We start from the raw sequence: 16,019 nt of genomic DNA, 5'->3' as shown, positions 1-16,019 counted from the left end.
ATTATATAGAAAAGCCAATAATTCCACATGAGCCTTATGGTCCACTCAGGGCCAATCATGGCCAGTTGTTCTGATACAGTAGATGGAACCAGTAATAACCACAAGTAAGCAATATTCCACCTGCTGATGACGCCCATTAAACTCAGAACAGCTGCTAAATGGTTCTTGACTTGTTTTCTCAACTGCTGCTTCTGAGGTTAAGACTGACCTTTACAGCAGGGGGCAGCTGTGGATCAGGAGGTAGAGCAGTCATCTACCGATGATGGGATCAGTGGTTCAATTCCCAGCTCCTGTCACATGTTAAGTGTCCTTGGGAAACATGCTGAACCCCAAATTGCCCCCAGTGAGTCAGGTCAGCTGCATGGCACGACGTGTGTGTGTGTGTGTGTGTGTGGGTGAGTGACTGTATAAGTGCAGAACATTTATATTACAGTTTTCAGCAATCTGAGCTACACGAGCTTTTCTGGCTGTAACTACAGGATCAGTGTTAATCCTTTCACCTGTCATGTTAGTGTATTGTTAAACTGTCCCTTCAATGTTCTAGATGTTGTGAGAGCCTTTATTCTCTTTATTCTTTATTCTCATATAAATAAAGAACAGAAAATGTGGACATAGACCATTTAATCTTCTATCAAGACAAAGATGAAGGAAGTGACATTCATTCCTTGTTAATTTAGTTAATTTAGTGTCTGAGCACTTTGCAGAATGTAATGGTTTTCCTCCCACCCTCTGTGTAAGTCAAATCAGATGTGACATTTAAAAGAATTCAGACAAATTTTTAGTTTGACAAAAACTTGGCTCGCATGCAGCACAAGAGTTGGTCTGGCCGACTTGTCCAAACTAATCAAACCCAGGGGAGAGGCTGAGGTCCTTAACTGGACAAATGAGTCCAAACATCACCTCTGTGCACTCCTCACTGTAGCAGGAGGAATAATAAGAGGAAGAATCTGCAAACTGATCCCGTAACACGACAGCTCCAGAGCACTGAGCAAGCACGGCACACATGTCTTTTATTTATATTTCTTGTTTATTATCAGTGTTTGTCTTGTTCAGGATCACATACAGCTACACTTTCATTTGTTCCCCAAAAGAGGTGGCAAAGTGACAGTGTATGTTTTAGTTGTACTCATCCACCCAATACTTAGAAGCACCATCTATATGCAGCTCTCAAACAACTATTTCCCTATGGGGGTCAATACATTTATTATTGTTGTTGTTGTTGTTGTTGTTGTCATGTAGATTTTTGAGCACACGCAGGTCAGCTGTTTCTCCCTGCTTTCAGTCCTTCTGCTAAGCTAGGCTAACAATGACCTGACTGGTTCAATTAGAGATGGACACAAAAAGAGAAATAAGGACGACAAAAGAGTTTCTTTAATGCTGCACCATCAATGTCACTTCCCTCTTTAAGGTCGTAATAAGAACAGTAGTCACCAGGTGTTAGATGAAACAGAAATGTTTTTTTTTCTGTGTGAGAAGAACAATAAGAGAATTTCTGATTTCAACAAACATTGTAAAACCAAACTTCTGTGTTATCATACCGGTCGTGTTTAGACGGAAACTCAAAGTCAGAAGTCAAAGAGATTCAAAATGCATGCAAATGTATTATTAAATGAATTTATCATTTTGACCCAATGTCATGTCCATAAATCAAACTTTTTTATGAAGAAATGGGCAGTTGTTGTTGTTGTTGTTGTTTTTGTTGTTGTTGTTGTTTTGTTTTTGTTTTGTTGTTGTTGTTGTTGTTGTTGTTGTTGTTGTTGTTTTTGTTGTTGTTGTTTGTTGTTTTTGTTGTTGTTTTTGTTGTTGTTGTTGTTGTTTTGTTTTGTTTTCGTTGTAGAATTTGTATTTTAAACAATACAGTACATCTGTAGCTGATCACGCTGACAGAGAAGCTTTTCTTTTATACCAGGTTTTATGAAGCTCTTTGGTTTTTGGTGTTCACCTGGTAAAGTTGTTCTGTACATTTATAATTTCCCGGTCCTCCAGACTCTTAGTAAAGTCAGTAAAGTGTCTGCGTAAGGACAAACACGGATCTCCAGAAGTCAGAGTGGGTGTGATGAACTTTCAAATGTGGCCGGTTAATCCATAATTAACCTTTGGAGTTTTTAACAAGCACATTTGTCTGCTAAGCTATTGATGATTTGTTTGGTAGGACTGGTGAAAAGTGGAGTGCTAATGAGGCTTTCCCTCCAGCTCCGGCCAAGCAGGGCACCGCTCAACCATTAAGTCAATTAAGAATAGACTGAGGAGGGGGCGTGGGGGTGGGGTGGGGGGTCCTTTTCATTTGGTTTTAATTAAAGTGCAGGAAGTGAAGCAGCAGTGCTCACCTACCTTCAGGCTGGACGGTGGAGCCCGTGCTCTCTGGAAGCCATTAGCACATCTGGCCTCACTGGATGGTTTTAGCATTCATTGGGTTTTACAGAGCTCATAACCGCATGTCATCACAAGTTAGAGGAAGAATTTACCATCTGTGACCACGACCACTCACCTCCACTGTCAGTGACAAGGCTTTTTAACGTGTAGATACTCTTCTGTATGTATATACATTACAATAAGGGAGGATGTGGAAGAAGGAAACGTGCCACTCTGCACACATACAACTGCAGCTTCCCCAGTTTGGGCCCTGCTGGGCACCTGTGCTTCGTGACAGGCCCTTTCTCTGCCCCCATGTTTCCTGTCTGCTTTCTACTATCAAACAAAAGCTCAAATGTCCTAAAATGAATCTTCAGAAAAGTGAGATCTCTGTCATTTCCTCTCCCGAGCTGCTTTATTTTTGGCCTCAGCACAGGAAAAGTTGCCAACCTAAAACCTGAAACTGAGCCACCTTACAAGCTTGTCCACTGGTCACTGACCGCACTACAAAGCACGTATAAAGCCGGGTTTGATAACACAGTTAGAGAGAAAATGAGGCAGCCACTGGGAAGGCTGGGAACTGAAGTGGTCTTTTTTTCTTCCCCTTCCTTGTTCAAGTTCACACTCGGGTCCATCTGGTGGCAGGTGGTTCGGAGCAGCTGAATAGGCAGCGGTCCAGACCCTCATCCTCGCCCACCACACATGGCTAACTTATGAGAAGAGACAGTGAAAGCAGCACCACTCAGTGCGCCTGTAATCTGTGTCAGGGATGAGACTTTGATTCACACTCGCTTTCAACACGTTTGTCTTCACGACTCTTTTTTTTCCACCTCCTTTCCTGTTGGGTTCTAAGGCGGCTTGGCATTGTGTCTGTGTGTGTGTGTGTGTGTGTGCACTCACACAGATGGGGTGGGCTGGCAGGGGTCACGGTTCGCCGGCCCGCCTAGATCCATCAAGAGGAACAAAGCGGGCAGGGGGGGAAGGAGCAGTGCCAAGCCCCCCAAAATCAAAGACCAGGTTTGGGATTGGGATTCGCTCCAAAGGCTAGACCCATTTTTGTGGTGCAGGGGGTCTCGAGGAGCCAGGCGGAGGGGGGAGGGGGTGAGGAGGAAGAGAGGAGTTAAAAACAATAATCGGAGCGTCTGTGGCTGGTCCGGTTGAGAGAGCTGGCTGAAGCCTCCGCATGCAGCATCCCTCCTCGTCACTCCCCTTTGAAGTCTGCTTGCTTTTGTTCTTTACATAACTTGATCGGATTTCTGAAAGGCTAATTTGTATGCATTCTATGAGTGGCGGGGGTGGAGTGGGGCCACAACTGCCTGCCACCCAGAATTCCACAGTGGAGCTGACAGGAAGGTCAACACGATTGGCCACAGGGGGAAACCGGGGGGACACAAGCAAGCCAAAAGCATATGATAAGTGTCTTTGAATTATTGCAGCTCTGTGCAAATTTGATGACAATGGCTGAGTGGTCAGGGGGCCGAAATCCCTTTGCAAACAGAGGCCGTGCATGCTTTGGTGGTCTTCATTTTGCTGTCAGCTTCCCCACTGGACGAGACAGCAATGAGCTGTGAAGGCAAATATGATAAACATCTCACAGGAGCGGATTTCCACGAGCTGGACCCTCCCAGGGCTGAACGTTCATACTTTCTTTGTATGAACTTACATTCAGTGCACGTTTCCATCAAAAAACATATTTGAATTCAGCTGCTATTGTGCGAGTGTAGAGGTGTAAAAGAAAACAGACACAGTTTTCTTCAATAGGAAATGATTAGAACTAGTGTGTCATCAAACACTTGAACTGGTTTTACTTGCTGTTATCTTTCCTCATGTTGATGCAGATTCAAGACACAGATCAATGTTTTGAGAAAGATTTGAAAAATTGTGAATCCATCCTTTAATCTAAATGTTATTTTATGGTAATTGTGAGAAACAAAGACAACCCCACTACTTACAGTAGTGTCTCCTTTTGTATTTCAGGTACGATCAGTAGAGGACAGAGACAGGAAATAGATATCTGTTATCCATTTATTGCACTCATGATTCAATCAGATCGCTTTATAAGGAGGTTCAGCTTTGTCGGGGGACCGTGAAGGTAAAACACGGAGCAGGTGAACATGGCTTCACGTAGACGACTTTTCTGGAGATGCTACACTTGTGTGTTTCCAGCAGATACACCTGGCTCTGTGCAAACAAAACAAAACAACAACAAAAGAAAACCGCCTCCAAAATGTGAAGAGCCTGGTGCTGTAAGCAGCGTGCCTTCAGACGGAGCAGCGACGCGAGATGTGGGAGGAAGGAGAGACTTTTCATCAACCTTGAGCTTTAATGACTTCCTCGAGGTGCTTTTTGACCGGCCTCCAGAGGCTCAGTGGGAGGGGGTGGGGGGGGGGCAGAGGGCCTTTCTCCTCAGCCTTGGCCTTGTGCCAGGGTGACAATCAATGTCTCTGTGTCTCTTCTATGGAAGATTATTTCGAAGGCCCCCTCCACCCTTTTTTTTTTATTGGAGGAAATGGTATTTGGAAGCTCAAACAGGATGTCCTGCTGGCTGGCCTGGACTCTGAACCATTCCCCCACCCCCCCCCCACCTCAGGCTCCATTCTTCCTCTATACCCCCACCCCCCACCCCCGTCTTCTTCAGCTCCACTCTCTGAGGAAAAAAAGCTTAAATTAATCCAGGAGTGTGAGCAGCCACTTTCTCTTCTCGCGTCTCCATTTGCAGTGAACTCAGTCCCGAATGAAAGTTGCTGAAGCTGCTGTCTGCTGCACACGAAGCCACGAGAACAGCTGATTACTGTGTCACATGCATCGCTGTATGGAGGTTTAAAGAAGGTGAAGGGGACAGAACAAAGCGTTCAACTGAAGCAGGCATCAGGTCATGTCTGCGTTCAGTTCGGCTCTTTACCAGACAGTGGCAGTAATGGATTGTTTTGTTGTCCGTTTATACATGTATAACTGCACTTCAATGTATCATTCTTAGATTTTTTTGAGTAACAGTACAAACACATTGACCAGCTGTTCATGTTTGAACTGCCTGACATGTGTGACCTCCCCTGCTATTAGCGCTGATCTTATGGCCTTTAAAGAGGCAGTTTATGCTCAGTGAAAAGTTAGAGGAGTGGGAGTGTGAGGGTGTCGGGTCTGTGCTGTGGATCATCCAAACAGAAAGGTCTGAACCCAGTAGTGCTGCAGCATGTGGACAAAGCCCAGCTGTGAGTGTGCAGCACAGCTTTAACAGCTCAGATTCAGTGTGGTGTTCCTGGTTATAAGGATCCAGTACAAGAGGTCATGACGAGGCGCCTGATGGAAGCGACGGCACGATACCATCAAAACATGCTGTATAGTAGTTCTACCTCTGGAAATGGCAAAAACCTACTCATGAGGGATAGAATCCACAGCTGAAGAGAGCCGAGAAGAAACCAGAACTACAGAAATAAGAAAACCTTTCTCACTAACATGTCGTGTGGTGCACTATAAGTTTAGATAAGGATGGTAATTAGAAAAATGAGTTAGCCATTAGTTTTCTATTCCTGCTTTTATCTGAGCTGATAGTGATCATACAGCACGTTAACCATCACAGCTTGGCAAAAAGAGGCTGATCCACAAACAAGTAGGGGGGTCACAGCTAGGTCAAACAGTGTGCACTGAAAGAACCCACAGTTTCTTAAAAGGTGTAGTTCGGTGGTGAAGCGTCTCAGAAAGATTGACTGAAGTAATTTAACATAATTTCTGGAGTTTAGGCTTTAACTTATTCCAAGTTGCGCCACTTTTTCAAAGTGTAGCGTGAGCAGCATGTGAGCACAGAAACAGACTAACCCTGATCAGGACTTCAGCTCTATATTTATATTTTCCTGCATGCTGTACACGCGGAACACAGTGATGCTAAACTGGCCTCAGAGTAGGAACCAGGATGACCTACACTTTGCACAGCACCTAAACGCCTCCTGTGTAAACGCTTGCAGGACCAGAGCTGCTGCTAACTGGGCAAAAACAACACACTCGTGCAGAGAAACTGACAGGAGCAGCACAGATTTGTAACTAAATATAGAACATCGATGAACACCTACCAACTCCTCCACAGAGACACTTTTAACATGTATCCTGCAGTCTGCAGGGACAGCTTTTCCAGTGCAGGCCTTAGATGCATGACATGGAGGCTGATGAAAGCATCTGAGATTCTTTTTAGCTGGCAATAAATGGGGAACCTGGATGACTTCCAACTTTTCTTCTGTCAGACCACCCACGTAGACTGACATAAAAAGAACATGCACAGCACAGTTTTTGCCTCCACTAGAGGAGAGGGAGCAACATTTTGATCCAAATTAGTTACCCCGTTTGTGACCTCCTCACTTTTCACACTGATTATAGAGTCTGTAAGACAGACTGCTATCACTCAGGGGGTTCTGAGTGTACTACAGCACTGTGTGTTTTTGATTAGTCCTACCATCAGTACTTCATGCAGTACAGGCAACTGTTTCACTACTATACCGAGCAGGTCCCTGAGAGCACTCCGAGTCTGTTTCTGCACTCAAGTTTCATTTTTACAAGCTGTGGGTTCAGTGTTTAGCCAATATGTCATTTTTAAAGTGTGTCAAATGTGTCACTGTGTTGTGTTTGGAGAGTTCTGAAGAGGGAAGCGATTGGATGGTTAGTGATGCTCTGGCATCTTTGTCACTTCTCACAATTTGAATGATTTAATGATCTAATTCCAACTTTCTGTTTTTCCAACCAGATATTTACATGTCAAAAAGAGCAGTTACCACCTGTAAACTCAAGTCCATGACTGCAGAATTGACAAGGTTTGATCTGAAATGTTAAAGCAAGTATCTCATGTAATTATACGTACAGCAAGTAAACAAATACATTTAGTAAATTGTATACGTGTCCTCGTACTGATGATGTTCCAGAAACATTACACTTGTTATTTCTCATTTCTTATTTCCTGTGTGTCCATTGATTCACCATAGCATGGCTGTAACCAGAAGTTTCAGGATACCGGGGTTGTGAGTGCGGGCCACCCCCCAAGCAGCCCGCCTGTTATTTGAAATGTTTCTCTAACGCTAACACGAAACTTGACCATTTATTTTTGTTCCCCTTAAGAAGCAAGTGAAGGACACACTGGTTGGAATGGGACAGGTTGTGTTGACCTGTTATACACCGACTCTGACCTGACCTGACCTGTAGAGAAGGTTCACTTTAACCAGTTTAAAAGTTTTGAGCTGCACTGGGCAACATGCGACTACTGAGATTAACAAGAATAGCAGTACTTCTTTTGGCATCCTGCTTACAGTTAAGCAAATCATGCTACGTTAAAGATTATAGGATTTTTAAAATACTTAATACGTTTGTAGAAAATGTACACGGTCAAAGTGGAAATTGCTGCAATGTGCATTTTGTTTTCCTCCTATTTATCACCATCTGCGACATGGTGTGTTTTCATTCTACCACTAGGGGGTGACAGAGAGAGACTTTTTCATAATTTCTTATTTACCTATTTAGTGATTTTGAAATTCAAAACTGACTTCATGGGGTGGTGATGGGGTGGCTGTGGCTCAGGTAGAGCAGTTGACTGCCGATCACAGGATTGGTGGTTCGATTCCCGGCTGCCACGTCGCATGCCAAAGTGTCCTTGGGCAAGATACTGAACCCCTAGTTGCCCCCGGTGAGTCAGGTCAGCTGCATAGCAGCTCTGCCATCGGTGTGTGAATGAGACGCAGTGTAAAGCGCTTTGAGTACCAGCTAGGTAGAAAAGCGCTATATAAGTGCAGACCATCTACCATTTACTTCAGAGTAAGTCTTGCAGAAGGCAAATGTCACAAGTAGAGACAGTAATAATATAATAGTCTTGCATTCTAAAAATAACTTTCTACACAATAGCATGCATGCAATAAAATAAAAGCTCATCCAAAAGTAGCTTAGTAACTCATCTGTACATCATACAGAATATTTATTGTATGTCCTCAAAATACACAAGAAACCATAAGACAGAACAGAGGGCAAGAAAACCCCTTTAAGGTCATTTGGACTGGATGGCCACTGTTCACCATCCTGACATTTTGGCAAAAGTGTCAATTTTTTTCTTTTTCGTTTTAACACATCAAACTAAGGCATTCTTGCAAAAATCAATGATGAGCTTTCATTGAACAACTCAAGGTCCTACAAAATAAATAAGGTTTTTTTTCTACACCCATAACAGTACCTGTCAGCCAAATTCCCTTTGGCTCTTCCAAAATGTTTTAGAAAAGCAGAACGCAGGAGCCGTTGTAATCAACATCGTAAAGACAGTTCTCCCTGTACTTCAACACAGTTTGGGTCTGTTCTACAAATCCATTTCCCCAAATGGCAAAAAGATAAGGATTTTATTTAAACCATCTTCTGTAGATAAACATTAGCAGTTTCTTTCACCAACTAAATAGAGTAACTAAGCTTTTGGCATGTTTCCTTGGCCCTGTAGCAGAAAATGAGGCGACACAACAAAGCTTTCTTTAGGTTGCACCCAGTGAGCAAATGGATAGGACCTGCTGCAGCACAACATTCCTGGATTTGGTAAATAAAAACAAACAAACAAAAAACTTATGTTATTGTTATTATGAGAACTTTCACCTTAGTGACTTGTGCTTGGCTCACTCCAGTAGCCACTCTTATCTTACAGTGTCAAAACATGGGAATAAAAAGCTGCCACATTATGTTGTGATGTGTTCAAATGCTTACAGCCGAGATACAACATGTTATAGGACGAGAAGACTAAACCTAAATGTACACAGTGGCTTTTAAAGCCTCTATGTGGAACCTTTATGTCATGAAATTGCAGTTGGTGTCATCTTAATCAAACAATTGTGTTAACTTTCTGTAACAGTTGGCCTAGGTAAGGTCTATGTTCAGTCGAGGGCAGCATCATAAACTCCTACACTTGACAAATGAGGTTGGTTAAAACACGTAACTATATCCCAGTTTGTATGATTCGGGCAATATTTTGAGATGGATCTTTGTAAAGTTAACATCAGTTTAAAACATGGGGCCACAACAGGATCGGGATAGATCCAACCCTTCTTTTTCTTTGGAATAACAGCACTAACTACTGCTACCCCAACCACTCCTTATCAAGGAGAGTGGCTGCTGAAATTGTTTCTTTTCTTTTGCATAGTTTTACCTTGGTGAGTAGCTAGAACAATATGATCAGTGAATTTGCTGACAGTGTCGTGTTGTGTTGTTCGTGAACTGGAATGGAAACTAATCGGCGTTGCCTTCATACCTGCTGTGGCAGTTTTTTGCTCCCACTAAAATTGGATTTTAATTCAAGTCAATGACAGAGTGTTGCAGTAATGCTCAAGTGTCACACAGAATCACATATGCCTGTGTGAAGTGCTTTAACAAAGTCTCATTCTGTGGCTGATTTTATTCTATCCATCTCCTATGCGCACACACACACACATCTGCAAATTAAATTCAATAAATAAGACTTACAATGTTGTAAGGCAATGCTGACCATGCATTTGTCACAATGAACAACAAATCAAGAAACATACATGGTAACAATCTGCACATTCATAAAGAGCAACTATGTTGCTGCTCACCGCAATGTTTTTAATTCATCAAGTGAAATTTTCAAGGCTTTCCGGGCGACCTCCTGATCGACAGGGCTCATCCCCGTGACACCTGGCCCGGGTTTCTGCAGCTGGACAACGTCTTCATTCTGGGAACCTGGTCCAACCAGCAGCAGGCTGGATGCACAGCAACTGGACCCAGCCGTTGTGAGGGCATTTGCTTGCATCCAAAATTTGAGTTTATTCAAGGAAGAAACAAAAAAAAAACAAAACAAAAAATACTAACGTCTGAGGACAGACTGAGTCTCATGACAGTCCAGAGGTGTCCAGGTAACTTTGAAGTTTCCGTACTGTGCTTCTGTCCAAGGAGCAAAGGTCGAAGTCGAAAGTAGTGTTTGTGATGTGGAAGTGTCCCGTCTCCTCAATGAGATTGACAATCTGGAAAAGAGAAGAAGAAGGTTCAGTGGGTAATCAGCAGGGAACTTTAAACAAAGGAAGTCATGCTCGGTGGCCTAGCCCACCTGTACAAAGAAGGGTTGAGGAGTAGCCTGTACACTTAATTAACATATCAACTAACAACACATTCTCTCCAAAGGCTGCTGTGAGCAAAATATGAACTGCTCGGCTACCAAGTGACAAAAGATGAACAAATGATTAACTGAATACAGCTCCTCTTCGAATCCAATGCAAAAATATTACCGACCATTAGCATTGGCACATCAGACAATTCAGATGCAATCAAATCTTGTGGTGAAGCCAGTAACTGAAAAGTTACTGGTCCAAAAGTAAAAGATAAGAGTCTGTCCAACTCAAGGCTGCAACTGTACATGCATCTTCTTCCCCTTTGATTCACATGTCTGCTAGCTTTGCTTTTTAGGGGACAAAACAAACTTGTATGAGCTGTGATCAAACTAATTTGTGCTTTTGACGGACAACAGAGGCAAAGTGTACGACAATGGAACTAGGCAGGATAAACACAGTATCTGTCCCACAGATAGTTAAAAGCAACTTTGAGCTGTTTCCTATTGCTCAGGTGTAAAGTAAACTGTGTTTTCTTACTTAGCTGTCTTATTGTACAGTCAGCAAGGAAGGAAGTGAACAAGCTGATTCTGTTCCTACTTCAGAGTCTATGTGGAAAGAATTGAAGCTCTCTGTAATTACAGGGCAGATCCAAGTCAGAAGGCATCACCTCTCTCATTTCACTGTGATGCCTGGTTTTAGTGTGTGTGTTGAGGTGATTTGGCCTGTTGGTTCATTTTCATTGCTGTTTAGGATTCATTTCACCTGGAAACAGCTACCAAACTCACGGAGACTTTCACTGTCTAAAGACAAGCTGTCTGCATTACAGTTCCATGTGATCCAATATGTGGTACTGAACAGTGTGCAGAGAGGCTGCGACTTAATCGTTTCCATCTCTTGTAACAGGAAGTGGAGCCAGTTGGTGAACTCTGCTAGATTAGCTTGATTGCAGTGCGAGTTAAAGCTGTGTGCTGGCGATGCTTTTTTGGATGGGATTTCATCTTTCCTCAGAGCCAGACGTCTCGTTAGGAGAGCGAGGCAGAACTTGGCAGCTGCTGCTGGGAAGATCCATTAATGCCGTCATATGATAGGGCTCGAGAATATAGGCAAGAAACATGCAGTCTCTTAGGTGGAGAGAGGTTAACCAAATAATTCATTGCTTCCAGATGAAGGCACAGATTACAGAGGATCTGTAACACATCGCAGCTCCTCTTCTGATCCAGTGCTACAGTGCAGATGACCAACAACACTGGCATGTACTGATTAAATGCTGAGATCAGGGAAAACTGTCCAAAGCCCCCCAACATTTTTTTAACTAGACCTGCTAGTTCAGTTTAACTTTGGCATAAAATAGAATAAAGCAGGAATGTAAATAATATTAAAGTGGAAACCCGAGTTTAATTCAATGTTTTCTTATTGGCAATTGAACTTGATATGTCTCAAGTCTACACATTACATTCAGGATTGTCCATCCTCCAACAATTTCAGTTAGTTCCCCACTTAAACAGTTACTTCAAAAGATTTCTGATAAAACTACAATATTAGTGAGATCCAAAAAAGCTATGACTGTTCAAATGTAAAAACTATATGCAATCTTCACCTGACACAATCTACAAAACCAGACCACTAGCTGCCTTACAGGTGTGATGAAGTGAAGTGCAGTCGTTGGGTTTGAAGACCACTTTAAAAAGTAAAATAGTCTTTAGGTTTGACCAGGCCTCTGTAGCAGCTCCTCCTTCCAGCTGCAGGCTTAAGGCTGCATTAGCTTCAACTACCACTATACTACAACTATTGTGCAAATTTGACCTACACTCTGTACCATCCCAGAACGCCTCACAAGTATGGAGCACCAAAGCTGCTGCTGAGCTAATTTTACATGGTGTTGCTTTCTCTATGTAAAATCTGTGCACAAAGGCAAATAAAAGGTCCATTTAGAATTAGAAGATAATAAATACCTGATGAGGGGACATGTCTGCTAAATTTACTAGTAAAAATGGTGCTAGTCTCCCTGAAAGGCGTGCTTGCCTTTTTGCATAACAAACGGTGTGTATGTGCGCATGTGTGCATGTGTTAATTACAACAGAACAGTGAGGTTTTCTCAGTGGAATACTTTTGTCTTCAGCCATTTTCACATGCGCACTCCGGATTATCTCTGGAGAATCAGGTGCGGACACTGTGCAAAGTTGTGTATTCACACATGAAGCAAACAGCAGGACATTTACATTAAGTCATTTGGCAGACGCTTTTATCCAAAGAGACGTACAAGTGAGAGACACACGTTACACAAAAAGCACAACATGGAACTCAACTGTGTTTTGATTACAGTGCATCAGTAGAGCAAGACAAAAAAAACACTGAAGCATTTTTGGCCAAAAAGTCCACAAAATCCTGGCCCCTGGATAACAGACACATTCTGACAAGGAAGAGTAATGCATGGAATAAAACAGTCAGGAAACTAACATAAGTAAAAAAAACAAAAACAAACAACACAAAAGTCTGAAATGGTAACAACGATGAAACCGTGATGTAATCTGACATTTGTTTGTTTCATGTAGTCATGGGAGTAAAAAAGTGGCAATGAACAACATGTGGCCAACCCATCCACCCCGCTGGGTTGTTCTTCAGTATTATACTGTAGGTATACAGCCCAGCATTTAACATTAATATTCTTTACCAGCACGAGGCTGAGAAACCAACTCCAACCATCAGGCAACTGCAGCGCAGCTACAGGACAGGCATGAATTCACAGAAACAATCTGCCAACTGCCAATAGAAACCTGTCTCAGTAGTCACTTGGCAGCCTTGTGATATTGAAATGTCTTTACACTCACCTCTATTTGCCCAGGCTTTGCTAAGTCTATATACTGTATAGGTTCAGAGTAGCCGATAGTGGAACTTTCTAGTCGAAGTAAACAATGCAGGCTGACTGAATAATACGTCGCTAAAGTAAAAGACTAACGTCAGTGTTACAGTATGACACACTAGCAGCAGCTCACCTGTTGCAGTATATGGCCTTCTCTTAGCGTCATTAGTCGTTTGTGCAGCTCCACCAGCTCGTCCAGATAAGCCTGGAAGACACACAGCATCACAGTGTCAGCTTAATTAAGCTGCTCAGTGCCTTAAATCCTAGTTTGACCTTACACTTACAACACCGGACTGTTGACCGGGTGAGGTAGTCTTACATGCATAGGTTTTTGTCTGAAGGAAATGGAAACAATAAGATCAAAGACCAAGCTTTTTTTATGCCAGTTTTTAGTCAATTTTTAATCAGTTTACTGACAAATTTCTGTCAGTACCAAGAAAGGACTGAAGTACAGTAACTGTCCTTAAACACATCATTGCCAAACCACAATAAAAGCTACAACATTGTCACTGGTTATTCAACTAGACAGTGGAGTCAAAGTGGTTTATTATTTATATGAGTGTACTTTTAACCCCTTGAAAGCCAGCTCTCCCTTACATCTCCCCCTAAATGACTTTAAAGTTAGAAAAATCTTTTTTTGACATCTTGTCTTTGATATCAAAGTCGAGATACAGACAGGAAATAGAAGATATTCTGAAACATGCACTGTAAAGGGCCTTGACATGACTTTTTTGTGATTTGGTGGTACATAAATAAACTGAAGAGAACTGAATTTGAGGGATGAATGGTCCCGGCCAGAATCAAAGTAGTGCCTGTGATATTTTACGGTTTGAGTCTTGACCACTATAGATGGATATAGAAATGCTTTATTGATCCTCTTGGCGACAGCTGCAGTAGATAATTGCACTTCTGTGGGGTGTCGCTGTGTTGTCCAAGGACACCTCGACATACGGTCAGGAGGAAGTGGGAGTCAAACCTCTGACACTAGGGTTCTAGTAAGCTACATGCTGCTCCAAGGTGACCGCTACTAGGTCCTGGATGTCCCAAATCAATTTTACTTTGTGTGATAGCATCACATGAATATATGAAAATATGCGTTATGTAAAATGCTTCATCTTATCCTAGTTCATCACTGAGGCCTTAAGATATGACTCCTTGCCTTTTATAGTTGCATCATTTCTTTAAACATTTGAATGTAAATTGAGGTAACTGAATTCAGCCCGACTTAATTGGCATCATTCAAAACAGTGGGATCTCCACTACAATTCAAAATACGCTTCTGTGATTTTTTATGAATTTATAGTGGTGGTGAAAACTTGAAGTTGAGTATTCATGGTTAATATGACTTTCTGGACTGTTTTATAAAGCTACAGTATATACAGTACACAGCATCATATTGGGCAAAGTACATCTACTTTTTCCTGAACTAACAAATGCATGCATTTGTGAGCATCTAAAGAAGATGTCTCACATTGTTGGAGAGCCTCTAATGTTTTGATCTTCTTACCTCATATATAAAGCTTTGGTTTACAGATGGTGGTGTTGCAAGGAGCATACAAAGCCAACATTGACATTTAACGAGTTAAAGCAACATTCAGCACCAGTTGAAATCGAGAACAAGAAGCTGCTGCCTGAAGGTTTCACAGCTTACAGAGATTTACCAACAAAAGAGGTAGAAGTGTAAAAGAGGTAGAAGTGTTCAAACATTTTGGTCACAAAATCCAGTCTGTGAAAGTTGTTGAAAAAGATGGTACAAGCATCAGCAGAGGAGGCCTAAGGTGTTTGCTCGTGCATTCATAGAAGTATTTGCATATGTGAAGATGATGTATGTCGCCACTGACACCAACACACTGGCAGCTGACATTGAATAATCCACTTCAATCATATTTAAGACCTTTTAAGAGTTGGCCTATAATTTAGTTCTGTTGGGTTTGAAGGAACTATGGAAACCATGTTGTACAGACCTGTGTTCACCCTCTTCATTTTAAAGCCCTATAGACAAAGAATCTTGTGTACCTTATCACAGTCTATGTTTTTGCTCTTGTCCTGTTTGCTCTGCTTGGTGGGACTCTTCACTTCCAGTATCTGAGGATACAGTAAACACAGAGTCAGTCTGGGTGACTTGGAGCTACATACAGTTAACATCTTGGTTCTCAAGACAATCTTACCTGGTTATTAGTAGTCTTTAACAAGGGTGGGGCCTCGTTACGGGAGGGGGGTGATGGCGAGGAGCTGTCACTCTCACTGCCGTCACTCAAACTGACCCTAGGGAGGCAGTAACAGGACAAAGATCAAATACTTCAAAATACATATGCTACATACAAATCCATGTCAAGCACATACTCTTTCAGCTCTGTTTTACTCTCCTCCAACTCCTCCAACAGCTTAATGCTGCACTACATGTATGTTCACCAGTTAGTCCATGTGTGTGTCAGACGTTTGGTGATGAGCATATAGTGAACAGAGCTGTTTCAATAAAAACAGCTGCCTGCTGCTGGAGATTAAACAATGAGCCAAAAGACAGCTCGAGAGACTTGAGAGCTACAGAGAACAATGTAATTAATAATGTTATTATTAATGTGATCGCATCCTCATCATTCAATAGCAATACTAATGAGTTCAGCTTTAAATACCTGCAATAAATCTAGGTTCTTCATCAAATTGATGCAAAAATCTAGAGGTTTTAAAGGGAAAAAGTATTCTGACTTTGACCACATCTGAATGTTTACACAAAGTCTTGTACA

The 16,019-nt window shown here is 42.2% G+C and overlaps 1 protein-coding gene across 2 annotated transcripts in view; it reads right to left on the bottom strand.

Annotated features, from left to right (window-relative positions):
- Window positions 1–8,273: 8,273 nt before the first annotated feature.
- The window catches only part of mllt3 (MLLT3 super elongation complex subunit), a 43,967-nt gene continuing 36,221 nt past the window's right edge, over window positions 8,274–16,019 (bottom strand). For both annotated transcript variants that reach the window (XM_026353547.1, XM_026353549.1), the window contains 4 exons: window positions 15,444–15,540; window positions 15,292–15,360; window positions 13,409–13,480; window positions 8,274–10,331 (listed from right to left, as the gene is read on the bottom strand). In XM_026353547.1, the coding sequence (XP_026209332.1) occupies window positions 10,200–10,331; window positions 13,409–13,480; window positions 15,292–15,360; window positions 15,444–15,540 (370 nt within the window). In that variant the 3' untranslated portion in view covers window positions 8,274–10,199. The remainder of the gene's footprint in view (window positions 10,332–13,408; window positions 13,481–15,291; window positions 15,361–15,443; window positions 15,541–16,019) is intronic.

Source organism: Anabas testudineus, chromosome 18, assembly GCF_900324465.2.
Source record: "Anabas testudineus chromosome 18, fAnaTes1.2, whole genome shotgun sequence".
NCBI lineage: Eukaryota > Metazoa > Chordata > Actinopteri > Anabantiformes > Anabantidae > Anabas > Anabas testudineus.
This window is presented reverse-complemented; position numbering and strand designations above follow the sequence as displayed.